This window comes from Camelus ferus, chromosome 7 (assembly GCF_009834535.1).
Source record: "Camelus ferus isolate YT-003-E chromosome 7, BCGSAC_Cfer_1.0, whole genome shotgun sequence".
NCBI classification, from domain to species: Eukaryota; Metazoa; Chordata; class Mammalia; order Artiodactyla; family Camelidae; genus Camelus; species Camelus ferus.
In genome coordinates this window covers 50,474,112-50,501,338 of record NC_045702.1, presented here as the reverse complement: position 1 = coordinate 50,501,338, position 27,227 = coordinate 50,474,112, and the positions used below count along the sequence as shown (strand labels likewise).

The 27,227-nt window shown below is 34.4% G+C and overlaps 1 protein-coding gene across 4 annotated transcripts in view; it reads right to left on the bottom strand.

Moving 5' to 3' along the window:
• Window positions 1-10,128: 10,128 nt before the first annotated feature.
• SNX13 (sorting nexin 13) overlaps window positions 10,129-27,227 on the bottom strand; it is a 110,978-nt gene continuing 93,879 nt past the window's right edge. For 3 of the 4 annotated variants that reach the window (XM_014563890.2, XM_006190139.2, XM_032483892.1), the window contains 7 exons: window positions 26,121-26,231; window positions 22,158-22,319; window positions 20,634-20,705; window positions 18,098-18,243; window positions 17,762-17,830; window positions 16,124-16,236; window positions 10,129-13,646 (listed from right to left, as the gene is read on the bottom strand). In XM_014563890.2, the coding sequence (XP_014419376.2) occupies window positions 13,399-13,646; window positions 16,124-16,236; window positions 17,762-17,830; window positions 18,098-18,243; window positions 20,634-20,705; window positions 22,158-22,319; window positions 26,121-26,231 (921 nt within the window). In that variant the 3' untranslated portion in view covers window positions 10,129-13,398. Of the gene's footprint in view, window positions 13,647-16,115; window positions 16,237-17,761; window positions 17,831-18,097; window positions 18,244-20,633; window positions 20,706-22,157; window positions 22,320-26,120; window positions 26,232-27,227 lie in introns of those variants that run through there. The other variant, XM_032483891.1, reaches the window with a different exon arrangement.

Below are 27,227 nucleotides of genomic sequence, written 5' to 3'. Positions count from 1 at the left end.
TGAGTTTAGCAAGGTCACAGAATATAAAGTTAATATAAAACATCGTATTTCCAAATACCAGCAACAAACAACTGGAAGTTAAATTATAGTATCATTTGTGATAACACCAAAAAAGACACGAAACACTATTCAGCAAAAATGTAAAAAAATTTGTTCAATGAAACTAGAAAACACCAAGAAGTCATACTAATTCATGGATTGAAAGATCCAATATTAAGATGTCAATTCAAACTGAGCTATTGATTAAATGCAATCCCAATCAAAACCCTAGTAGGGTTTTTTTGTTTGTTTCATAGACAAGCTGATTCAAAAATTTGTATAGAGAAGCAAAGGATCCCAAACAACTATTTTGAAAACTACAACCTAGTTAAAGGACTCATACAACTTAATATCAAGACTCATTATAAAGCTATATAGTATTGACAAAGGACAGATATACAGATCCATGGAACAGAAATTTAGAAATAAAACCACATATGTATGGTCCATTGATATTCAACAAAGGTGCCAATGTAATTCAAAGGGGGACAGGATAGTTCTTGTAATAATGATGAAGGGATAATGGTCACTGATGTGCAAAAAAAAAAGGAACTACAATTCATACTTTACATCATACATAAAACTTAATTTGAGATGGACTGAAGATTTAAATGTGAAATCTAAAACTATAAAACTTCTGAAAGAAAACACAAGAATACAGCTTTGTAGTATTGATTTAAGCAAAGTTTTCTTAGACAAGACAGAAGAAACAAAAAGGGAATAGATAAACAAGATTATACTGTATAGCACAGGGAAATACATACAAGATCTTACGGTAGCTCACAGAGAAAAAAATGTGACAATGAATATATATATGTGCATGTATAACTGAAAAATTGTGCTCTACACTGGAATTTGACACAACATTGTAAAATGATTATAAATCAATAAAAATGTTTTAAAAAAATAAATTTGATAAATTCATCAAAATTTCAAAATCCTGTTAGTTGAAAAGACACTGTTAAGGAAGTTAAAAGATAAGCCAATAGAGTGGGAGGAAATCTTTGCAAAACACACGTCTGTTAAACGACTTGTTTCCAGAATATAAAAAGAATTCTCAGGGCTCATTAATAAGAAACTAAACAACACAATTACAAAGAAATGAGCAGAAGATTTGAACATGCACTTTACCAAAGAGGAGAAAGGATGGCAAATAAGCATATGAAAAGATACACAAAATATCAGTCATCAGGAAAATATATATTAAAGTCACAATAAAAGACAACCATCCACCCATTAGAATGGCTACACTTAAAATAAAAGCTTTATGATACCAAATGCTGACAAGGATGCGAGAAACTGAAACTTACAAAATGCTAGTGGGAATCCAAAATGCTACAACCACTTCAGAAAATAGTTTGGCAGTTTCTAATAAAATTAAATATATACATCATATAACCTAAAAATCTCTCTCCTAGGAATTTACTCAAGAGAATAAAAGCTTATGTCCACACATAAGACTTGTACATGAGTGCTTATTCTGACACCAACTGGTGCACTGCAATACAATTCTGATGCTAGCCGCTGGGAGTTAACACCACATTCCACAGGTTTAAAAGCACAATCTGCACAAGACTGCCCTTACCCCTGATGCCGGCTGCACTTAGGGGTGCTCAGGTCACCTGTACTTTTGATTAACTGGCTACAAACCCAGGGGTGCCCACAACCTCCTCAGGTTTGATAATTCACTAGAATTATCCACAGAATTCAGAAAAGCATTAATATTATGATTATAGTTTTACTTTAAAGGAAAAAAATGAGGACCAGTCAAGTGAAGAGACACAAAGGGTGAGGTCTGGGAGGTCCCACAATGTGGAGGTTCCATGCCCCGCTCCCATGGAATCAGGGTGGTCACACTATTGGCACAGCAGTGTGCTCTCCAACCAGGATGCTCTACTGAGCTTTGATGTCCAGAATTCTGACCGAGGTTTCATCACAGAGAGGTATGATCGAAATCATTGGCCATGTGATTGAATTCAATCTCCAGTCCTCCTTCCTGCCCCAGAAGTTCCCAGACCTCTAATCACATGGTTAATCTTTCTGGTGACAAGCCCTATCCTAAGCCAGACCACTTTCTTAGCATAAACTCAGAAGATTCAAGGGGCTCGTGAGTAGCAAAGACAACCCTAATGCTCACAAAATTCCATGGAGCTGGAGTATACCTCCCGGGAGCCAGTCAAATTCTTTATTATACAACAATACTTACAGCAGCTTTATTCATTATTACCAAAATCTTGAAAGAACCCAAATGTCCTTCAACTGGTGAGTGGATAAAACAAATGAGGTATATCCATACCATAGAATATTAATAGTAAAAAGGAATATTAACAAAAAAGGAATATTAACAATAAAATTGATATATCTAACAACATTGATGAGTTTCAAGAACAGTATGACAGGTTTTGTTTTTTTTTTTAACGTAGGCATTGTAAACGGAATAACTATCTACATAGCATTGTCTTATGACCTGTAGCATCAGAGGAATAGTTCCTTTTGTATAAGCCATAATCATTACACTTAGTTCAGGGTTTTACAGCCTCAGTGCTGTTGATATTTTGGACCAGATAGTGCTTTGCTGTGGGGTGCTGCAGGACGTGTAGCAATATCCCTGCCCCTACTCATTAAGATGCTAACAGCAACTCCCCAGCCCTGACAGTCAAAAACATCCAGACATCCCCAAATGTTCCATGAGGGATAATTTACCCCTAGTTTAAAACTGCTAATTCAGTCAAATACAATTTTTACAGTTTTCATAATCTTAAATATTTTGCAAAGACAAACATAACTTACTTGATCCATAAATCAGTGTAGGAAATTCACAGCATTCAAATTACGCTTTTCATAGGAAAACTTCATCCAAGTTTTGGTAAGTTAGAAACCTTAGAGTAATACTACTGTTCACTCTAGGGCGGACATATAATCATTTTAAACCAAAATTATTAAAACTGTCTAATTTGTCCAAATATTCCCTTTGTCTAGTATTATCTAAATTTTTCCTGTATTTGCATTCCTAATTATTAAAACGGGGCCTGGCGTTTTTCTTATTTCTTCTTGTTATACACATATAATGTATGTACACCTCTATTTCTTATGTTGTATCCTAGCAATCAAGGCCATTAATTTAAAGAATGACTAATTTTTTTTTCACCCACCTCCTTCAGGTGAGTTTGAGTTTTGTTAAGAGCTAACAAACTTACCCACTGGACTTTTTTTTACTTTCTCTCGGAAGATATTGTTCTTCCCTTATTTTAAATTTATATAAATCCTACTTAGTCTATTTACACGATCAAAGTAAGAGCTCCATTAAATTCAAGAGATTTTAAATCTAATTTATTATTTATGGAGATAAAGAAAGTCTCAACAAATGCATATAGAAAATATTTCATAAGTCATGAAAGAATTTTATTCAACTCTTGAGTAAGCTAAGGGAATTCTGGAGGAGCTGAGTGCTGGATTTCTTGCTACTTCAGTATATATGTGTGTGTATTTTATTTGTTTTTAACACAAAGCTCTTTTTCATATCTTAACCTGGTTTGTCATGGGGTTTTATTTGCTTTTAAATAAGTGAGAAAGAAAAATCTGGCTACTCAGCACCCTTACAGTTACAAAGGAAGGTATGAAGTTCCTGACAAACCAGAAGTAATCTTTTCCGTTCCATCTACAGTCCTATTCCATCGTACAGACTCACTGATAAAACTGTTACCAAAAAACCACAAATTCTTAATTTCAACTATTCTTACTCTAAAACCATGTGAAATTAATTTCAATTTTTCTTAAATTTTTCTGTGAATTCTCTATTTGATGGTTAATCTGTATTTCAGAATTAGACATCCTCAGTGGTGCACATAAATGATCGATTTTTATGCCCCATTAATTTCCAGAAGTTGAGAGACAGTAAAGTGGGCGAATGCCAGCTGCAAATACAATTTTACAATTATAAAGAGACTATTTGTAAAAGGCTAATTCATTCTTTTTTACTAAGAGAGGAAGGCTTTCCCCCCATTTACACACACACACACACACACACACACACACACAAGTAGCAGGCTCACTTTTTGAATTCCAACCATGAATCAAAAATACAGAAAAAAACTCACCAATTTGTTGTAGCAGCTTTGGAAGGCGAGAGGTCAGAAACGCAGAGGATTCCAGGGAGCCACTATCTTTCAAGCAGGCACAAAACCTTTTTTTCTTTAACTTTGTTTAGCTTATTTTACTGTAAAGAAGACAGACAACATGGCTGATTCTACCTCTGGCAGCAGAAACACCATTACGGTGTAAGCTGCAACATGAACAACTTCTTAATCCCACAGGTGAGACCAGCTATTAGCCTGACTAGACCAATGTCTGATATGCCAGTAAGATATTTAAGAATCCTCACGACAGGCAAACAACAAAAAGAGAAGGGCCAAGATGGCGTATTAAAAGGTTGCCTGTAGCTCACCTTCTCCCACAAATACGTCAAGACTGACGTCCACGGACCCACCCAGCCAATCAGAGCACCTGCTGAACGGTGACAGAACATCGCTTCTTCAAAAGACAAAATATGCCACGAATCCGGTAGGAGAAAAGGAAAAGAGAAGGAAGAAAAAGCAAAACAGTGCGGGACCGGTCCCGCCAGGAGGGAGCGGCAAAGGAGGACCAGCGCTCGTTCGCTGGGGCTCCCCCTCTCCAGTGGAGAGGTTAGCGGGACCGAGGGGGAGCCTCCGAGGCTCGGATCTGTATGCAATAGCCCTTGACTGACTGAACTAAGCTAAATGGGCACAAAGGGTCCTCGAGACCCCTAGCCCTAGAGGCAAACCAGCAGGTGTGGGATGGGACCCGATTCCTGAGCCAGGCGGAGGACTCCGGCCAGCTGTACAGAGGCAATCCCGGGGGACTGCAGGGTGCTATGCGCCGTTGCTGGGAGGGTATGCAGAGCAGAACAAACTCGTTCCCCAACTAAATATGCACAAAAAAGAGCAAAGCAACACTGCTGCTGTGCCCTGGGGGAGGGGCTCCATTGTCTTTGTCTCCTCAGACCCTCAACAGCATTACTGGCATGTTCGGGAGAAGAGAGGTGGGGCTGAGCCACAGCCACCATATTCTGCAGGAGGCTTACAGGCGGAGGTGGGGTCAAAACCTGAATCTATATTCAGGGGCTCCGCAACCTCATTGGTGGGACTGAGATTTGTTTACAGCCCCAGGCAGAGAGGAACATTCTGCCCCAGTGCCTCTATGAACTCGCTCCTCTAACACAAACGAACAAGGAGCGGAGTTCTCGCACAGAGCAGGGGCGAGGGCCGGTGCGGCAGTTTTCTCCAACTCCAGCTACGGAGTGCGGCCCAGGGAGTGGCACTGAACAGGGGAGCGACCCGCCCACTTACCGTGCACAGGCGCAGGGACGAGACACGAGACACGATGTTGGGAGGACGCACCACCTGCCTGCTACTGGCACTGGGAGCAGCACAGATGTGGGCGTGGCCAGAGGGCTTCTGGAAACAGTGAGCAGAGTTTGCGTAGCAGGGCGAGGGCAGGAGCCGCAACAACCACAGAACAAAATGGAGGCCCCATTCAATAGCCAGGGCAGGCTCTGGCCACCAGAACACCAGCCACACCCCCAACCAAAGGGATAAGACAAAAGGTTCAGAAGGAAGACTTGGCAACCACCCATATTTAAGAAGGACCTCTCGACAAAATTATTAAGACTTCAGTCTTCATGGGAACACATCCACTTTTTTTTTCTTTTTCTGATTTGTAATTAAAAAAAATTTTTATGTTCCTATTTTTTAAACCCTTTTAAAATATTTACTAATTTTTAAAATTTGCCTCAGTGTGATTTTTATTTCTGTTTTGTTCTGTTATCAATTATACTGTTATCAAATCTTTTTTTCTTCTTTTAAATTTCTCAATTTGATTTTTTTGTTCTTGTTATCAATTATACTGTTTTCAAATCATTTTTTCTTCAAGTTTTAAAAAATTTGTCTCAACTTGATTTTTCTCTTCATTTTGTTTTTCTGTTATTGATCATACTGTTTTCAAATCTTTTTTCTTCTTTTAAATTTCTTTTTTTGTTTGTTTGTTTTATTTCCACATCTGCTTTAGATAAATAAATAAGAAAATAAACCCCTTCAGGACCACAGTAGATAACTGATACTCCATAATCCATAGTGCCAGATAGATATGAGTAAAATGATGAAGCAGAGGAACCACTCCCAATTAAAACAAGAGAAATCCCCTGAAAGAACGATCAATGAAATAGACCTTGATAGTCTACTAGAGCATGATTTCAAAAAAAGAGTGATCAAAGTACTGAAGAAACTAAAAAGAGATTGTGAATAGAGACACAGAATATGTCAAAAAGGAAACTGAAACTATAGAGGAGCCAATTAAAATTGGAAAACTCATTTGCTGAGATGAGAGCTGAGCTAAAGGCTGTAAATAGCCAGCTAGATAACGCAGAAGAACAAATAAGTGATTTAGAAGACAGGACAACAGAAATCATCCTGAGAGAAAAACAAATAAAAACCAATGAAAACAATATAAAGGACCAATGGGAAAATATAAAGCGTGCCAACCGATGCATTATAGGAGTCCCAGAAGGAGAAGAAAGAGCAAAGGGGATGAAAAGGTATTTCAAGAAATCATGACTGAAAACTTCCCAAACCTAAAGGAGGAATCAGATATCTAAGTACAGGAAGCACAGAGGGTCCTAAACAAGAAGAATCCAAACAGACCCACACCAAGACATATTATAATCAGGATGGCCAGGGTTAAGGATAAAGAAATGATTCTAAAGGAAGCAAGAGAAAAACGAAGAGTTAGTTACAAGGGAACCCCCATAAGGCTTTCAGCTGATTTCTCTCCACAAACACTACAGGTCAGCGGGAGTGGCAAGATATATTCAAAGTACTGAATGAGAAAAAGATGCAACCTAGGATACTTCATCCAGCAAGTGTATCCTTTAGAATAGAAGGAGAGATAAAGAATTTCACAGACAAGCAAAAACTGAAAATTTAGCAACATTAAACCTATGCTAAAATAAATATTGAAAGGTCTACTCTAAATAGAAAAAAAGCAGGATGCTACAGAAAGGAGAAAACCATAATTGGAAAGGTGGTAACTACAATGAATTACAACAGAATAAACATGAAATTGTAAAAGAGGACACCTAAATCACTAAGGGTGAGAGAGGGGATCAAGAAAATACAGCTTTTTTTTTTCTTTCTTTTTTTTTTGTTCTCAGTAGGATGGGTTTAAGCTTATATTACCATCAGTTTAAAACAAACAGATATAGTAATGGCTTAATATATATACAACACAGAGTAACCACAAGCCAAAAGCTTACAACAGTCACAAAAACTAAAAAGAAACCAAGATAATACAAAAGAAAGTTATCAAACCACAAAAAGAAAAAGAAAGATACAAAGAAGAAATACCATATCAAATGCAAAAAACTAAGTTCAAAATGGCAATAAACATATATCTATCAATAATTACTGTAAATGTCAGTGGACTAAATGCTCCAATCAAAAGACACAGAGTGGCAGACTGGATAATAAAACAAGAACGTACAATATGCTGCATACAAGAGACCCACTTTGGGGAGAAGGATACACATAGAGAATGAGAATGAAAAAATATTCCATGCAAATGGAAATGACAAGAAAGCAGAAGTACTAATACTGATTTCAGACAAAATAAACTTTAAAACAAAGGCCATAAAGAAAGATAAAGAAGGACATAATGATTAAAGGAGCAAACAAGATGAGGATATTATACTTGTTAACATACATGCACCCAATATAGGAGCAGCTAAATACATAAAGCAAATACTAACAGATACAAAGGGAGAAATTGATGGGAACACAATCATAGTAGGAGACTTTAATACTCCATTAACATCACTGGATAGATCTTCCAGACAGAATATTAATAAGGCAACAGAGAAACTAAATGATACAACAGAATAATTAGATTTGATTGATATTTTCAGAACATTACATCCCCCCAAAATAGAATATACATTCTTTTCAAGTGCACATGGAACACTTTCTAGAATAGATCATGTACTCAGGCACAAAAGAAGCCTCAACAAATTTAAGAAGATAGAAATTATTTCAAGCATCTTTTCTGACCACAATGCCATGAAACTAGTAATCAACTACAGAAAAACAAAGGAGAAAAAAAAATGACAGCATGGAGATTAAACAACATGCTACTAAAAAACCAATGTGTCAATGATGAAATCAAAGAAGAAATCAAAAAATACTTTGAGACAAATGACAATGAAGACACAACCACATAGAATCTATGGGATGCAGCAGAAGCAGTCCTAAGAGGGAAGTTCATATCGATACAGGTCTTCCTCAAAAAAAAAAAAAAAAAAAAAAACCCTCAAACAATCTAACCTACTAGCTAAAAGAATAAGAAAAAGAAGAGCAAACAAAACCGAAAGTCAGCAGAAGGAAGGAAATAATAAAGATGAAGGAGAAAATAAATAAAATAGAGATTAAAAATCAATAGGAAAAAATCAATCAAACCAAGGGCTTGTTTTTTGAAACAGTAAAAAGAAAAGAAGAAAAAAAAAAAAAAAAAAAGACAAACCTGTGGTCAAGCTCACCAAGAAGAGAAAACAGAGAGTGCAAATAAACAAAATAAGAAAGGAAAATGGAGAAATAACAACCAATATCACAGAAGTACAGAATATCATATGAGAATACTATGAACAACTATATGAAAACAAAACAGATAACCTAGAAGAAATGGACGGGTTTCTGGAAACATACAGTCCACCAAGACTGAGTCAAGAAGAAATTGACCAATCACTAGAAATGAAACAAACCAATCATTAGAAATGAAATTGAATTAGCAATGAAAAAATCCCCCTATAAACAAAAGTCCAGGACCAGATGACTTCACTGGGGGATTCCACCAATCATACAAAGAAGAACTCATAGTGGTATTTCTCAAACTCTTCCAGAAGATTGAAAAGGAGGGAGTACTCCCAAACTCATTCTATGAAGCCACCATCACCCCGATACCAAAACCAGACAAAGACACTACCAAAAAAAGAAAATTACAGACCAACATCACTGATGAACATAGATGCAAAAATCCTCAACAAAATATTAGCAAACAGAATCCAACAGCACATTAAAAAGGTCATACACCATGATAAAGTTGGGTTCATCCCCGGAACACAAGGATAGATGCAGAAAAAGCATTTGATAAAATTCAACACCCATTTAATGATAAAAACCCTTACCAAAGTGGGTACAGAGGGAACATATCTCAACATAATAAAAGCTATTTCTGACAAACCTACAGCCAGCATAGTACTCAACAGTGAAAAACTGAAAACCGTCCCACTAAAATCTGGGACAAGACAAGGTTTTCCACTCTCACCACTTCTAGTCAACATAGTTTTGGAAGTCCTAGCCACAGCAATCAGGCAAGAAAAAGAAATAAAAAGGATCCAAATTGGAAAAGAAGAGGTAAAATCGTCAATATATGCAGATGACATGATACTATATATAGAAAACCCTAAAAGCTCCACACAAAAACTTCTAGAACTAAAAGAATTTGGCACAAGTTATACAAAAGTATAAACTTATTCCTCCAGGAACATCTTAAAGGGACCAATATTTTACAGTACACATTTCAAGAAATACTATATCTGCCCCTAGTAGGGTAGTAGTAATTACACTGATGTCTAAGAAGACTGTGGATACAGATCCAAGAAGGTTGCAAATATTATGACCAACGAGGCACAGCAACATTGCTGAGTGCTGAATCTATTGCCTTTAGAATAGAAACCTCTAAACTATTAGGCAGATTGTGAATTAAAAATAAGATCAAATAAAAATTGTTAATAGATTACTTATAAATCTTTTTTTCTATGTGAAAATTATGCTTTTGTATAATAAGGAAGTATGAAGTTTCTTTAACATTGTGGAACTAAATTTCTTGCCCCATAAATGGAAAAATTAAATTCCATTTGCTTGATTTCTAAAATAAAAAGAAAGGAAAATACACACAGATATTAAAAATAAGACAACTGAGCAAGCATTTTTTTAAAGTAATAAAAATACATCACTACTAAATAAATTCAACAAAAATGTCTGTTAATACTTTATTAGTATTTTCTAATGGACAGAATATAACGCAAACCAAATAAAATTTTTAACCTTCTTTTTTAGTTCAATAAAAATAACTGACATTCTGAATGTTGTTTCTTCTTTGTTAAAGAAGTACTGATAGAATAGTTAGGCACACAGTTGACACTTACTGTACAATGATATGCACAAGTTATCTTTTAACAATTATAATCCTAAAATGTGCTCTTTATATTTTTCCCTTGTAATACAGGAGCCATGCTCCTATAAGCAAATTTACTAATAACAAAAGAATTTTACAAGGAGTGACAAAAAGACTTTTAAAACAAGTCCTTAAATAAAAGGATGCAGCAACAACGGAATGTAAGTTGTTGGGTTAAGAAGACAGTTTAAACTAGATCTCAAAACATTAAAAAATTCATTTATTTTACAATTACTCAAATACACATGCATTAAATGAAAATATTGCACAAATTAAAATTTTAGATTGTGAAATTTTATATTTTTCTTAATTTTTAAAAAATTGGTACACTTTCCGGTAGCACTTAGCTATTTGATTTTTCCCAAACACCAGCAGCACAAACTTAAAATGAGGGAACTAAAATATTCAAGAAAGTTTTAAATTAAAAAAATTAAGGCTAACCAAGTGCAACCATTGGTCAATGGCACAATTGTTTTCAGCAACTATTCAGAACACCCTAATCATAGGAAATACCCATCTAAGCACTGTTTTAAAAATCATACAATCAATTTTCTAGGTGAATGTAAGTTAGTACTGATGGTTTCTAAATAGTTTGTTACTGGAAAAATCGGAAAAGCCAAACAGAATGATTAATTTTGAAGGTTCTTGCCTAAAGGCACCACTGACTTAAAAACACATTCGAAAATCAAATAGAAGACATAAAGTTTCTTCACGTATATATTCATATATGCAGTAAATGCATTAAATGGAATAACTTTATTAAAACGTAGTACACTGTACTTGACTTATGGGTTAACTATTTTACACACAGCTCAACCAAATCATTCAAAAAGTATCTCTAATTTTAGCATGACCACTGCTCTCTCTGATGTAAAACACAGGTGTGCAATGAGAAGATGCACACTATTTACACAGACTATCATTTGATGTTTCTGCTTTTGAAATATAAACTCTTTTAAACAAAACTTATTTTAAAAACCCATTTACTCAAATAGTTTTTGGTATGACTGCAGTTATCTTGCAGGGCTTTATGAAAATTTGCAATCCTGTATGACCTTTCTTTCCCTGGTTGATGGCCAGCATCCCCCACGTTATCTAGAAATGCTTTTTCACATGTACACACTAGGTTCTTACATGAATTCCTGTGTTTACTCTTAGATTTATTTATGTCAAAAATAGACCTGACATGGGCAGGGGTATATTTGAAAATCATTGCACTTATGGCCATGCTGATGCCTCCTACAGACGTATTTCACATATCTTTTCTAAAGCCTGGGGCATGGGGAGGGACCAGGGCAGGAAGACACAATGAGAAGAAGAAATACTATTCCTTCCACGAGTGTCAATAAGGATCTTTCTTCATTTGCAAGGTTAAATGAAAGGGGTTTCATTTATGTAATTCTGAAGACATGCAACACAGGCTGAATATACGCATACTATAAGTATGCACAACAGCATTATTGATAAATATGATTATTATCATAAAGCTTTAAAGGAAGGCTTTATTCTATTAGGCTTCACTTTGTAAGTAGAATCTCAGTGAAAACAAGACAATAATATCTTGTTCTAATCTTAAAGCTCCCAAACAACTGGGATACCAATACTCTGTCCCTTTATCTTAAGCACCCGGACGTTCTTTAAATACCAGGATCTTGGCTCAGTGGTCTGATAAACAGCTTCACTATTTTAAGGTTTTAGTGTTAAATATTTTTAAAACAAAAATGCTGACACACCGAAACCCTTAGTCAGTGGAAGTAATTAAAACTATGCAGAAATTCTGCACTCAAGGGATAAGAAGACTTCCAAGATGGGCAAATGGAGAATGAGAAAACTACAGGAAATGCAGAAGCTCCAAAACTGGAAAAGGTATTTTGTTGTTGTCAGTATAAAATTATTTTGGGGACTTAAATGTATACACCAAGGGGTTTTGCCAACTTGCTTTATTTAGTAGAATTTTACATTATGCAAAATATAAATAAAAGCATATTTTAAAAAATATTATAGTTCTGTTTTCATTATTTATTTTCATATATGTACACTATAATAGTTAGGAATTTGTATGTTTACATATGACTAATAAGCCCATTTAATCCTTTGATCTGATATTTTTGCAATCACCTAACGTATGTCTAGATCACACAATTTAAAATTATCATATAGTAACTTTTGATAGAGTACTGTTTTTAATTTCCATATTTTTAGAAGTATTTGGCAGTTCCTTCAACAAATTATGCCCATTATATAATCAGTAATCTCTTAAAGATAAAGAAAACTGTAATAATTTCAAACCTAAATAAAGCTACCATATGCTTCTTTTTGCACACAGAATGCCAAAATAAAACTTATGACTGAGTACCATGAGAGCAAAACAGAGCCCTTAAGACACGTAAGAATCAATTAAAATTTGTTTTCTACCAATGAATAACAAGCCAATCAAATTTTGGTTTTGATTGGTTTTATTTTATACTAGGTTTTTATTTTTACGTCACAAAACTGTAATTCAGATATAATGTTACTTCATACTTTAAGGGCATTCTGTCACTTTCCCCAGACCTTAAACAGATGTTCTAAAGATCATTCACCTACACTATATCAAAATTTCGACAAAGAACTATAAAATCATTATGCAAAACAAATCCCTCCAAATGGTACATTGCACGGTTTCCCACTGTTAAACAAATTAGCCAATTTCTCTGTGAACCATTGTTTTGTGCTTTCCTTAGCTCTCTTATATACACTCTGGCACCTTGTCATTGCTGGAGAATGCTGATTAGTTTGCAAAGGAAGAGACCAACGTCATTCTCGCTTGAGATGGGGGCAGTATCCTCTCAGTGTTGCAAAAATATGCACCAAATCATTTCAGACACAGAAATCTCTCTTGATAGTGGCTGGATTATAGACAAGGATGAGAAGAACCACAGTCTTATGGATGTATTAATAATCTACTTTGAGACACTAAAAGACTGGTGCAGACACAACAGTATATGAGTTAAGCCCCAGAAGATATGTCCATACCATTAGTCCTGGACAAAATGAACACCAGCTTCATAGATTGGAGTGTCACCTTTTCTGTAAAGAAGGCGCTTGAGTAGTTTGAAGTTTCTGTTTATATTTCTGCATCTGCTTTGATCGTGAATGCAGTTTGTTGAAAAGTTCACGGAATTTATACTGTGGAAATAAGGTTTCCAAAAAGCCTTCCAGAAAGACATAAACCATTCTCCTATTTAACTGGTTGTGCTGAAACATTTCAAAAACACGAAGAATACCTTTCCGTGTTGTCTCAGCCCCAATAATGTGCTTCAGTTCATCTAAATGAAGAGGGGAAGGGAAAAATAAACATAATTCATTACTCAAAAGAAATACAAGGTCCAAACTATGCTAAGTCAAAGTATGCAAAGTACACAGCTGAGTAACTGATAAATAGCAAGTATTCAGTTAATGTGTTTCGGCTATGTATTTTAACTGACTTGAAATTTATATATTTTAAGCATGCATGAATCTACCTATGCAATAGATACTGGAAAACAATACAGCACAGGATAAAGTAGGATCCAGACTCAGGAACCCCAAATTAGAGTTACAATCATGTTCCTTAACACTTATATGATAACTTACCCACCCTGAATTTGTTTCCTCATCTGTAAAATGGGGATTTATAATAACCACTATCCATATAACTGTAAGGATGTATAAAGCTTTGATGAGATAATGTGAAAAGTGATCTGTAAACTGGAAAACTATACAACTATTCTTACTTTGCCTAATGCACAGTGAGAAATACTATAAGGAAATGTGTTAAGGTTAATCTACGATCTCAAAAAACTTGCAACACAGGGCAATTAAAATACTAAAAGCACAAAGATTTTTACGGGGGGGTGGGCAGAATTCCACATGAGCTAATAAGGAGAGGTTCCCTTCAAGGAAGTGACAACTCAAGTAGACCTTACTTCCTGGGCAGGATTTTGATAGGTGCAAACAGATGAAAGATTTAAGGACTTGAAGGGGCAAATGAGAACTAAGTGGGAACAAAAAACAAGACAAGCTCAAGCAACGGGATAGTACAGTATGGTTGAACTTTAGGATTCCTGTAAGAGAAAGCGGTGAAAAGAATGGAAAACTGACAGTGCTTTCTCTGACTGTCAGAGTGAGCAAGTTTGGAGTTTACTCACAGGAAACATGAAGGTACTACAGATATGTGCATTTGGAACATCACATATGATTGTTCTTAATTATTCATAATCAGGGCTCCAGTAGCAGTGAATATTACTTTACCGCTTTCAAAAGAAACACGCAACTTCCAAAAACTATGTTTCTAACTAGGGTACAATATAATTTAAAGCAAATAGTTTTTAAATTTACTAAAAAACAGGTGAGGGACTATGTATATATAAAATTCACACTTTTCTATCTATCCACACCTCCTTTAAGTCTTAAGTGTCATCTTCTCAGGAAGGCCTTCCCTGGCCACCCTATCTACAACTGCAACTCACCTGATATTTCCCTTTTCCGGCACTATTTGTCTCCTTAGCACTTACCACTATCCAACACACCGTGCTTTATCTATTTCTTTTGTCTGTTTTCTGTGTCTCCCCTAGTAGAATATAAACTCCAAGAAGGCAAAGGTAAGTGCAAAGAATAGTGTCTGGCCCATGAAACACTCTCAATAAATATTTACTGTATAAATGCATTAAGATTTCTTGCAGCTGGAAAACTGAGTCGGTCTATAGCACCATCTGGTTTATTTTAATAGTATATTAAATAACATCCTAGGTGACTGTTTCTTTTTATTTTTCTAAAATGTTATTTCTGTAACTTGGTTTTTATTTCCAAGTTCAACAGTATAGTCTTTGGGCAGGATTAATAGCCATGTGACAAATGTCCAATTAACTGACAGAAGACAAGGCTGATTAAAATTTATAATGAAAATATAGTTTTAAATTAAAGAAAAACAGAATTACAGGAAAACAGGTATTATATGATTACTAAAGAACTTAAATATTTCTTCCCTATTCTCTACATCCATAATTAAAATGTGGAAAAAAGATATGAAGGTATTTTCAAGGATATTTACAAAGAAGAAATCAAACAACCACTCAGCCACACAAAACTTATATAGAGAGAAGACAAAAGAGACAAAGTGAATCATAAGTTAGTGGATGGCAGTGTTCTAAAGTAATTCCAACTAGATCAACAGAATGCCACAATGTATACTTTCTTTAGGATCATGCTTTGATAAAGATTAAGAATGGGCCAATCAGTGTTTCTATGTAAGGGGCTTCTTTGAAAGAATTTGTCTGTTCTCTTAAATAGAACAAATATTCTTCCTGAAAATTTTAGACTTCGTATACTTTTATTAGCCTTTTCATCTGTCACAGATTTTATTTATCATCAGCTTTACCCTCAAAACAGTTCAAGGCAGCAAAGTGAAGTGGTTAAAAGCATCACTTTTCTTCAAGTGGTTGAAAGCAGTGGCTTTCAAGCATTAACTCAGAGCTGAGTCAGAGTCCCAACAGTCACTCACTAGCTATAAACCTTGGGTGACTCACTTGACTTCTTTGAGCTTCTGTTTCCACATATAAAGCTGTGGTGTTAACAGTGCCTAGGCTTCATAATATTGTTATGAGGATTAAAGATAAATGAGAAATGCCTAGCACAGTGCGTAGTGTGTGATTAGCCATCAAATGATAGTTATTATAATCAAAGGCAGCTAAACTTAGCAAGCTCAATGCCATAAATTCAGAAGAACTACAAATTAACGAGATTTATACCAAAAATGTTCACTTACCTGGCATAATTGAAAGTAATTTAGTTTTTCCTGCAACTCTTGTTCTCATTCGAATAGCTTTATCTCTGCATGGAACAGTCTCTGCTAAAATGCCATTTGGCCAAAAGGCATCTCTATTTAAGAAGATTAAATAAATTTTGTGAACATTTTCATTTTCTAAGGATACAAGTTGGTAAAGTTATTCCAATTTTCTACAGAAAACACAAATGTAAACAAAAAGGGGGAACACTTCTGAAATTTTATATTCAACAAACAGTAAGTGCAGGGTTCAGTTTTAGGTGTAAAATTATATACACAAGGGAAAAATAACAGAAAAGGTCTGCCTTCGAGTAACTTACAACAAAGCCAACATAAAACATTTTCTGCACCCACATCCTACATCTGTACTGATTATAATGTTCCTTTTACATATATAACCCATTGTCCTTTACTTTCACAGCATGCTTGATTCCTGTTCCCTAGTTCTCAGGCCAAAGATAGGAATTGAGCACAACAACTAAGCTTTGATCTGGGAGTTTGATCTGAGAGAGAGGCTCCCCAGAGCAGTCATTCTTAACTCTGACTGCCTATTAGAAATACCTGGGAGCTTTAAAAGTTCTTATTGTCCAGGCCTTCCACCAGATTAATTAAATCAAACTCCTTGCAAATGGTATCCAAGCATCAGCACTTATTTTAAAGCTCTCCAAGTGATTCCAGTGCACAGGCAAGGTTGAGAATCACTGCTCCAGAGGAACAACATTTACCCACCATGAAACAGAATGAACGTGCCAGGGCAGGTGGGTCCGGCTCTTAGAAACAGTATGGTGTCGTACAGAGAAACTTAGCTTCAGATGGAGAAACCTGTTCCTCACTTTACTGAACGTGAGCCTTTGGGCAAGCTGCTTAACTTCTCTAACCCTCATTTTCCTCATAACAAAATGGAGACAAAAATCCCTGCCTTGTAAAACAGGATAAAAATTAGACAGTGTACATAAGCAGGTGGACAGTGCCAAGTAAATAGTGTTCAATGTTGATAGTTCCCTTATCTCTAACTTTCAAAAGAGAGTTTTATTTCTCTGCCACACCAGACTTCCTTGAAGGGACTGAATCTTATCTCTCAGTCCCCAGTGAAAGGGGTAGACACAGAGGAAAGGCTCAGAATATTTCTGCAGAATGAACACATGAACTGGAGTATCACTGCTCTTAATTGATATTCTTTTCAGAGGGCTGAACAGTTAATAAAAAATTAGACCATGGCCAGAGACATACATATTTCTAACATTTTTCATTTAAAAGCAAGGTTAGCAAACACAGCTGAGAAAAATTAACCTCCCAAACTAGGTAATTTGATTATATGACCCTACCAAGTCTACACTAATATTTCAATTATTTTAAAGCCACACTACTATGATAAAAGGTAGCCTAACATCTTAAAGATTTTTCATTTACACTTTTTTTTATTCTGGTTTTAAAGAAACAAAAATCAACAGATCCATGGGACAAACGTTTATTATTAATTCTTACAAGTCTTTCTGCTTATCAGTGATGACTAAAACCAACTTTAAGGCCAGGAAAAAAGAAACGCAATGAAAGTTAATTAGTGGTAACAATGCTCAACTCTGTACTACCTGAAAGAAGTGACTGTGTCTTAAGATATACCTGAAACGTTTCACTAAGTCAGCTACTTGCTCAGGTGAGGTCATCCAGTCAACATGGTCAACGATTTTTCTGAAAGTAAAGAAATTTAAATGAGTAAGGTTCAAGATTTTAGACTGTGAAATGAAAAGGTTGCTTTCACAGAGTAAGGAACTTAATTCGTATGTACATTATCTGAGAGCAAAAGACTGCTTTACTGATCCTTCTTAAAAGGTCCAGAGAAGAAAATTCCCTTCAAAAGGTTGAATAATCTACTCCCAGAAGTAAAACTTTAAAAGCTAAGTAAGAGCAGCTCTAAGTAAGAAAAGAAGGAAGAAAAGAAAAAGAAAAAAGTAGTACCTATTAATAGTATCACCATATGTGGCTCTAATAAGCTGTTGAAGTAGGTTTTTGATATTCCTTCGCAACCACTGATTTCTCTCTTTTAAGTCGAATACTTCATCCATGAGAAGTAGCATTACCCTAAGTGGAATATTGTCATCCACCTGACAAAATACAGGAAGAAATAAGGATATATTTATTTGAGTTACCTAACTGCTATGAATGGCTACTTCTGCTGCTTCTAAAGAATGACTGCTACTATTCCACAGGCTGGAGCACAAGTTACACTATGGCCTTTACAGCCTGACATTTCATTCTAACGTAGGAAAAATATTTTTAACAGTCATTTTGACAGAATGCAAGATTTTACAACTCTATGATAATGAGTAAATTCCAAGGCTATAGTGAAAAAAACTTTTCAAAGTAGATTCATGATGGTCTTAGGAAAAGATAATTTTGGCTCTTTTACTTTTAGTAGAGTCTGTGTTTGTAAGGCAAATGATAGCCCCTTTGCCTGTTCTCTGGAGCATCTTTTTCAAAAGAACAAAATATTCTCATCATTTCTCTTTAGTAGAACAAAATACAATCTACACAGAATAATTTGTTTTGCTTGGTTAGTGAGTTGCACATATTTTGGTATTTTTAGCAAAAAGAAGCTGAAATAAAATCCAGTACACAGCTAACATTACAAAAGGCGACCAGATTACTAGAATTTTAATTTTCAACAAGTATCACTTTGTACACTTTTGTCATGGGAATATTTGGTTAATGATATAAAAAGTAAAGACAGACAACCAGAATGCTTTGATGTGAAAAAATATATATAAAGCAAAAAACAGGTGCAGATTTAGAACAACAAAAAAACTACATAATTGCTAGTAATTTTATACCAGTAATTTTATAATTCTTTCATCACTAAGCAACTCTTTTCAGTTATTTCCTCATCAGTGTTGTAACTTAAATATTGAGAAACCAGCATGAGTCATATATTTTTCACTGTCATGCTGTAAACATTGCCTAGTGTACCTTCCCTTTCACATATCAACAGCTCACAGATTAACCGAACTGGGGAGTTGGGGGCAGACATTTTAAAATCAATACTGCTCTATCCTCTGATCAAGTATATTCATGAGGTTGGTGCCATAAGACAATTCTAATAAATAGCTAAATTGTAAAACCTTTTAACAAAAGGTATGATGTTATGGATATTATACCAGTACAATGCATAATAAACATTTTATAATATTCTTGAAAAAAATAACTAAAATATTATCTTTGTTTAAGACAATTTATTATGAAGAAATTCAATGAGAAACTGGAGGGAGATAATTATAACTTTAAAATAAATCCGACTAATAGAATAGAATATAGAGCCCAGACCCGAATGTATAAAATAATCTGATTTGTGACAAGGGAGAAACATACACTGGGGAAAAGAGGGCCTTTTCAGTCAAATGGTGCTTAGGTCAACTGGGCCCCTACCTCATTCCATACACAACAATCAATCCTAGATGAATGACAAATCTAAATTTTGGCATGGTAAAAAAGAAGATTCTTAAAGAAAATCATAGGAGAACATCTTTGTGACCTTGTAGTAGGCACAGATTATATACAATCCATAAAAGCACACAAAGTAGAAGATATTCACAATACACAAATACTTATATCTGACAAAGGACCGATATTCAGATTATACAATGCACTCTTACTAATCAAAAAGACAAAGACAGCCAAGCCAACAGAAAAGAGAAAAAGCTAGACACACAAGACAGGACACCCAAATGGCCAAAAAACATTTGAAAATGAGTTCAACATTTGAACAGTCATCAGAGAAATGGAAATCCACATGAGATACAACAACCAGAATGGCTAAAACAAAAAAGGCATAACATATTGAGTGTTGGCAGGCTGTGAACCACTGAAATTCTCATGCATTGCTGTTGGCAGTGTAAGTGGTACAAACACTTTGAAAAACTGTCTATTAAAATTGAGCTTATGCAAAACTTCTGACCAAGCAATTCCGTTCCTGGATATAGATAGAAATGTGTACTTTTTTTTTTTTTTAATCAAAAGAGAGGTACCAGAATGTTCAAAGGAGTACTATTCAAAATAAAGCTAATAAATTATATTTACAAAACGCAGTACCGTAAAGCCACAAGAATGAAGAAAACCACAATCAAACAAAACAACATGAAAGACCACCACAATGCTGAGCAAAAAAAGCCAGACTTAAAGAAGTACATACCTTAGTCTCATTTATATAAAGTATAAAAGCAGGGTAGAAGTCAGGATAGTGATTATCCTTGGCAGGGGAGAGGATAGTGACAGGAAGAGAGCATTAGGGGCTTTCTGGGGTACTGGTAACGTTCTGTTTTTTTGTTTAGAGTGCGGACTACATGGGTTTGTTCAGTTTGTAAGAATTCATCAAACTTGACATTTACAGTATATGTAATTAATGACAGGTATACATATTCTATTTTATTAAAAAGTTAAAAAGATCTACCAAGCATGATTTGAATTTCAACTGGATGCTACCAAAATAAAATTAACTCACAGTATCATCAAGTTGAGCTGAAACTCGATAATGCTCAGGATCTGAATCAGTCTTCGGAATTAAAGGAGGCACCTAATATTAAAAAAAAAAAAAAAAGAACAAAGTAAATACAATGCAGAAAATGAAAGAACACAATACAATAAACCGAAATGAGTATCAAATATAATGAATAGCATTTAATTTAATTTTGGGGATAATATATAAACAATATTTATATGAATATTAACAAAATATTAACAATCTAAAATTAGAACACAAAGACAAAAGGGTAATTATCAAAAGATTTTTTTTCTTTAAAAAAGGATTCATTTTGAGTTGGAAGGGAAAAGATTAGTCAAACTCTCATACTTTTTAGAATTTAAAGCTAAGAAAAGTTAAATGACTTAAAGACCAAAAGTTAATAGAACAGTCAGGGAATAGAGCTCCAGTCATTCTTCTTTTACCATAAAGGTCTTGACAGTATGTTAATAGGCTTTTAAAGGAACTAATTAACTGATTGTTACATAAGTTATGAAGAAAGAAAGGATAGAAAGACCAGTGCTAGTTGATAATCATTTGGCAGCAAAGGAAGGACCATCAAGATCACCTTCTATAACCCTTCACACTATTGGTGAGGAAACAGAAGCCTGGATTTTTGAATGAAGTCACACGGGTAGTTATCAGCAGATGTGGCACTGGACAACCCTCACTTCAGTGTTAGTGTACTTCCCCATGATTAGAAATAAAGATGGAAGCATCAGAGGAGGTATGAGAATTGACAGAAAAGTATGATTTTACACATACTATATTTTTTTAGGAGTTGTCTGTCACAGTGTTTATATATATTTCCTCTCCACTGAAACATAATCTAACAAATAGAAAGCTCTAATGGTTACTTTTTTTTAAACAGTCTTGATTACAACTTTAAATAACTAGGTCAAAATTACAGAAAGTGTAAATTAGGAAGTAACAAACTACTTGGTCCACTACCTATATCTGTTCACATAATGAAAAAGCTTCCTAGGAAACTCTTCTGTGCCTCTTGCGGGTATATACACATGTGGCCAATAAGACATGGCTACAGAGTCTGATGATGCTGAAAGACTCTTTCTCTCTTTGATCTTGTGAATCTTGATCACGTGAATCAGGAGAAATGAGACTTTATGCTTCCTGACAAATACCAGTATAACTAATTTGCACAATAGCACTTATTTGTTTAGTTATAAATTTTAGTAACATTACAGAATAAACATGGCATAGTGGAATGAAACTGTACAACAAATGTTAACTTTCCTAACTTTAAATATTTGTTTTAAATGGATTTTAAAACCCTACCACAGAGAAGACTGAAGAGTAAGCGGATTTTACAGTATCCATTTCTGATAAGAATTAATTCTCTTTAGCTTTTTTATTCTTTATGAGACTATGTTTGTAGAGGGCTTTGGACTTCTGAAGGGAAATAAGGTAAATTTAAGCAGGAGCTCAATAAATCTTAACAGACCTAAAAATAGCTTGCTTTAGACATTACTGAATACATCTTCTTACCTTGAAAAATGATTGCCTTATGTCTTGACCTAATCTTTCTGACATTTTGCCCATGTTGTCTGACATCTTAGTCATTCCCTCTGCCAAGCTATCAGGAAGGGATTTAACTGCATTTGAAACATTCCTCATAGAATTTCGAAGCGGATTTACAAAAGTGTCCATCTAAAGGGGAAAAGATATACCATGACTTCCTTGTTTCAGATTTGTTATTCAACTGAGAAGTGTAGGAAAATACAGAGTGCAATACATGAAAGATTTAACAATTTTCCAGTCTATAATATCTTACTGCATTTTAAAAATATAGAAAGAAATGGAGAAAGGGAAAAAGAGGAACACAAAACAAATGTCCAACAAAACTACAGAACTACAAGAGTATTTTCCAGAAAGTATTGAATCTCATAAAAACTACCATAGAAACAAATCATGTTCCATGCCAAAAGAAAAAAAACAGCAAAAAAATTGAATCCCACTGCTTAAGAAACACAGCACAATGTTAAAAGATGTTATCAAGGAGATAAAAATTCCTTCACTTTAATATGGTTTCATAGCTTCCAACAAGAAAAACTAGAAAAGATGAAACAGGCTGTAACAATAAATAACAACTGTAATAAACAATAACAACAAAAAGTGAATGTCAAGATAACCTGTAAAAGTTTTAGTAATTTCTTGGCTTAAGCTGAGCCAACAGTGCTATAGATAGGTTTGCTGGAATATACAACCTTTAGGAGGGACACTGTCACAGTACAATTCAGAATAGAACAATGAGGACAAAGAAGGGCTTGAAAAAACACCACCACTGGTGAAGAGAGATGTGGAGATTAAAAGGGTAAAAAGATGTTAGTCTTGTGTGTACCCATACACTTGTGTGTAAAATTGTACATAAGTGGGTGTTTGTGTGTAATTCTAATTCAATGTACAGTAGTTTTCAGTTAACCAGAGAAATGTGTTCAAATCAATCAGGACATGATTTCCAACACTGACATTATTGCTATTTTTAACTGTAGTAACTTTATAAATGATCTAAGTCATGAGAACAGAAATAGAACTCTAAAGAGAGATAAACATGAGAATACCACATCTAAAATGTACAACTCGAGGGAAAACTGCCACCTCTTTTACTAAGTTATAATGTTCATAGATGAGGCAGAATTTCAGAAGCATAAAATTTCACTTTAATCCATAACTTAACGTTAAACATTGTTTGAACATCCTCAAAAACATTTTAGAATTTCACTTCACAGTAGTGAATTCAGCTAATATAACCTTAAAAGTTGGTTAAATGAAAACAACCTCAAATTCTATCGAGGCATGGGGCTAACTATCACTGATACTCTCCCAAAATAAGATAATCTAAAATCTGTATCTTGAATTAGATAAAAATTAAAAACAATTTCTTGTGCACCAATCCCAGACCTAAAGAATTCATTTTTTTTCTTTCTTGTTGTTTTTTTTTTTCCTTCCAATTTCTGATGGTAAATCTTAAGCGTCTGTACTGGGGGTGGAGAATGGGGGAGTCTCTGCAGGGGGAAGGTGGAAAAATCTCCACAGGTAATTATGATGCTCAACCCTGAAAGAAGCAGAATTTTAGAAGCATAAAAGCAGCCCATCACTATATGATAACATTTCTAGAAACAGGATTTGCCTTAAAACATGTTGCAAGCAAAAAAAAAAGAAAAAGAAAAAGAAAAAGAAAAAGAAAAAGAAAAAGAAAAGAAAAAGAAAAAGAAAAAGAAAAGAAACAAAAAAAAAAGAAAAAAGAAAGAAAGAAAGAAACTTACAAATTACCAAGCAGAGGAGTAAATTACGGATTGCCAGCACAAATGTACACAGCCTGACTTATGCAGATGTTGTCTATTCATTCAACTGTCACCTCAGTTATTTGTACTGGTAATAACACAAAGGCATTTTAACTTAAACTTAGGTCCCCAACTATAGCTTAAAATGCCATCACACCATGATATTAAACTGGACAGAAAGATACTGTGTGCACAGAGGAAGACTGCTTGTCAGTTACTCCTAGGAACTGGACCACAGATTTTGCAAAATTAGACAAACTGTGTGACCAAGTTAATGTGTTATAAAGTATTATTTCTCAAGCTCTGAATAGTCACTGATAAAATGCAGATGATAATAGCTATTTAATTTCCAGTCAAACATAATTAAGGAAAAATATTCAACTACATTTTAGTGAAAAAAAGAAATGTAGCTGAAAACCCCTAATTCTCGATATGCATGAAGATTACTCTGACAATCTAAAAGAGGTCAAAATGATCTTGGTAATTAGCAATATGATTTATGAAAAATGTATGTTACTGTGGATTTCCAGAAATTATTCAGAAGGATCTCTAGACTCCAGATGTAATTTTTTTTAAAAAAGTGATATATAACTGTTTGGATACACACACACACACACACACACACACACACTTATATATGTTACTGTTGGTTGGTAAAAAAGAAACTATATTTAATATAATTCTTTTATCTCAAAAAGCTGTTACTAGTTTATTAGTTTATCTTAAGATTGATGCAATCTTAAGAGAGAAAATAAACGTAAAAGAGATGGAATACTGAAATGCATCTCTGCTGACACAAAAGCCATTTAGAGTTGGAACTTAAACTCAATCACTTCAAACATGAAATACAAAGATAAGGCCACCATATCTTTTTCCCACCATTATAAGGTATATAACCTGGAATCTCTTATTAAAACAAAGCATTCCACTTAGAAATGTTAACATTCACTTGAATTTAAACTGCAACATCCTTGAGTAATTATATGAAGTTCTTAAACTTACAGTTGTTACTTTGTACCAATTCCTTAATCTTTTAAAAATAAGTTAGTCTTTTTAGAGAGGGAGGAGTGGTGAGAAGGAAGTTTTTTTTTTTAATTTTCACTTTGAAATAACTTCAGATTTTTTAAAGTTGCAAAAATTAATACACAGGATTCCTAATAGCCTTCACCCAGCTTTCCCAACTGCTGCTACTACTGCTGTTACTATTGGTACTACTTTTAAGAGCCAATATTTATACAGACAAGCACTGTAATACATAATCTCATTTGATTCACACACGCTCTCTATTGAGGATTAATACCTTCAGTCTTGGGTAAACTGAAGGACCAGAAGGTTAAGTTATATTTTGCAGGTCACAGCTAATAAACGGCAGAACAGGAATTTGAACCAAAGAAAGGCTGCCTGATTCCAAATGTTTGTGTTCTCACCCACTGAATAATCTTGCCCAATTTGAACACTTAATCATTTATTGTCTTAAACTAGCTCTTATTCCAAGTATAGTTCTTGTATCCCCAAAAGAATTTTAAATTATAAATACTTCACTCAAAAGGCATAAATACTTTTAGGAATATATCCTATTTAATATTTTTCTTACCCTTACTCCAAGTAAAAGACATTCCCTCCTAATAAGAAATAGCTCCTTCTCAAGCTAATGAAAGCTTGTGACCTGTCTTAGACAAGCCTTCCTTACTGTATCAAGTTTTTTTTTTTTCATTCAAGCTTCTGCTGGATTTAGTCTACATATAAAGACAGGGGTTTATATTTACTTCATATACTTATCAATGTAGGCTTAATAAAGCATAGAAGTTCAAAATTTGCAGATACTAACTACTATATATAAAATAAACAAGTTTATACTGTATAGCACTATAGAACTATATTCAGTATCTTGTCAGTAACATGGTTAAAAAGAATATGAAAATGAATATGTGTATGTTCCCATGACTGCAGTATTGTGCTGTACACCAGAAATTGACACAGCATTGTAAACTGACTATACTTCAATAAAAATATATTTTTAAAAAAGCATAGAAGATAAACATGACAAGGAGCATTTAAAAATTTTTCTAGTTTTAAAACATATACACAAATATACATTTATTTTCTTTTATTGAAGACAAAGTATGAAACAGGCCCACAAGGAAAACCAATGCAATGGTCTGCTTACCTTGCGAGCAAAATCCCCTTTCCCTTTACTGTAGGCTTTGTTCTCAAGGAAATCATACACGTAGTGAGCCAAAGCTGGGGATGCTTTCATCATTTCAGGAGTTAACAGTAACTAACAGGAAAAAAAAGGGGCATCTTACATTGATAGGGTACTGGAAATTAACTATTATTTATAATTCCATCTGCTAGAAAGTTAAGAATGTACAGTAAAAAGAGTTATTTACTATTCCATTTTCAGGTTTTATAGTTTATACTAAGATCCACATGAGTAAACTGTTATGTTATTCACATTCTAGTTCTACAGTTAACATTAACAGAAAGTACATAAAATAATACAAGAACTCTTAAGTGTTATAAAGAAGGCCCAAAACAAAATGTTGCTTTCACACTGTTAATGATATAACCTAACCTTCTAGCTTAACTCCTTCAATGAAACATGCTTTGGCATACTGAGATCATTAGCTAAGAAGTATACCAGTACAGCCACAATTAGAAGATACATTGATGGAACTGGATTTGGAAAAGGTGCTTATTTTCTAAATCTTATAAATAATTGATATAGATTTTAATGCAATTGAAGTTAATACATTTAAAAAAAATCAAAATGTTGGACAAGTCATATAAATGGTATCAGAGATTTAGCCTTAAGCCAGAAGACAAAGGTGAGTAACAGCAGAGATTCATGTTTTTCCCATCCTTTCAGTAAATAGTAACACCAAGGAATTACAATTATGGTTATAAACAAACCCAATCAAACTCATATTTACAAGAGAGAGAGAAACCTTCCAAATAAAATACCAAGTATAATATTAGCTAACTTTCACTAAATATTAATACACAGTTGGCAATTTTTTTCTGTAAAGATTCAAATAGTAATTATTTTAGGTTTTGTGGTCCAGAGAGTCTCTGCTGCAACTAAACTCTCCTGTACTAGTGCAACACAGTCACAGACAACAGTAAAGAAAGCGGGTGGCTGTGCTCTAACACTATAATAAACTCTTGATACAGCGGTGGGCTAGATGTGGCCTGCAGCCTGCAATTTATGACCCCTGTTCTAGAGAGGGAAGTGGAAAGCTAACTAGATGAGAAAACTTTATAAACCATTCAT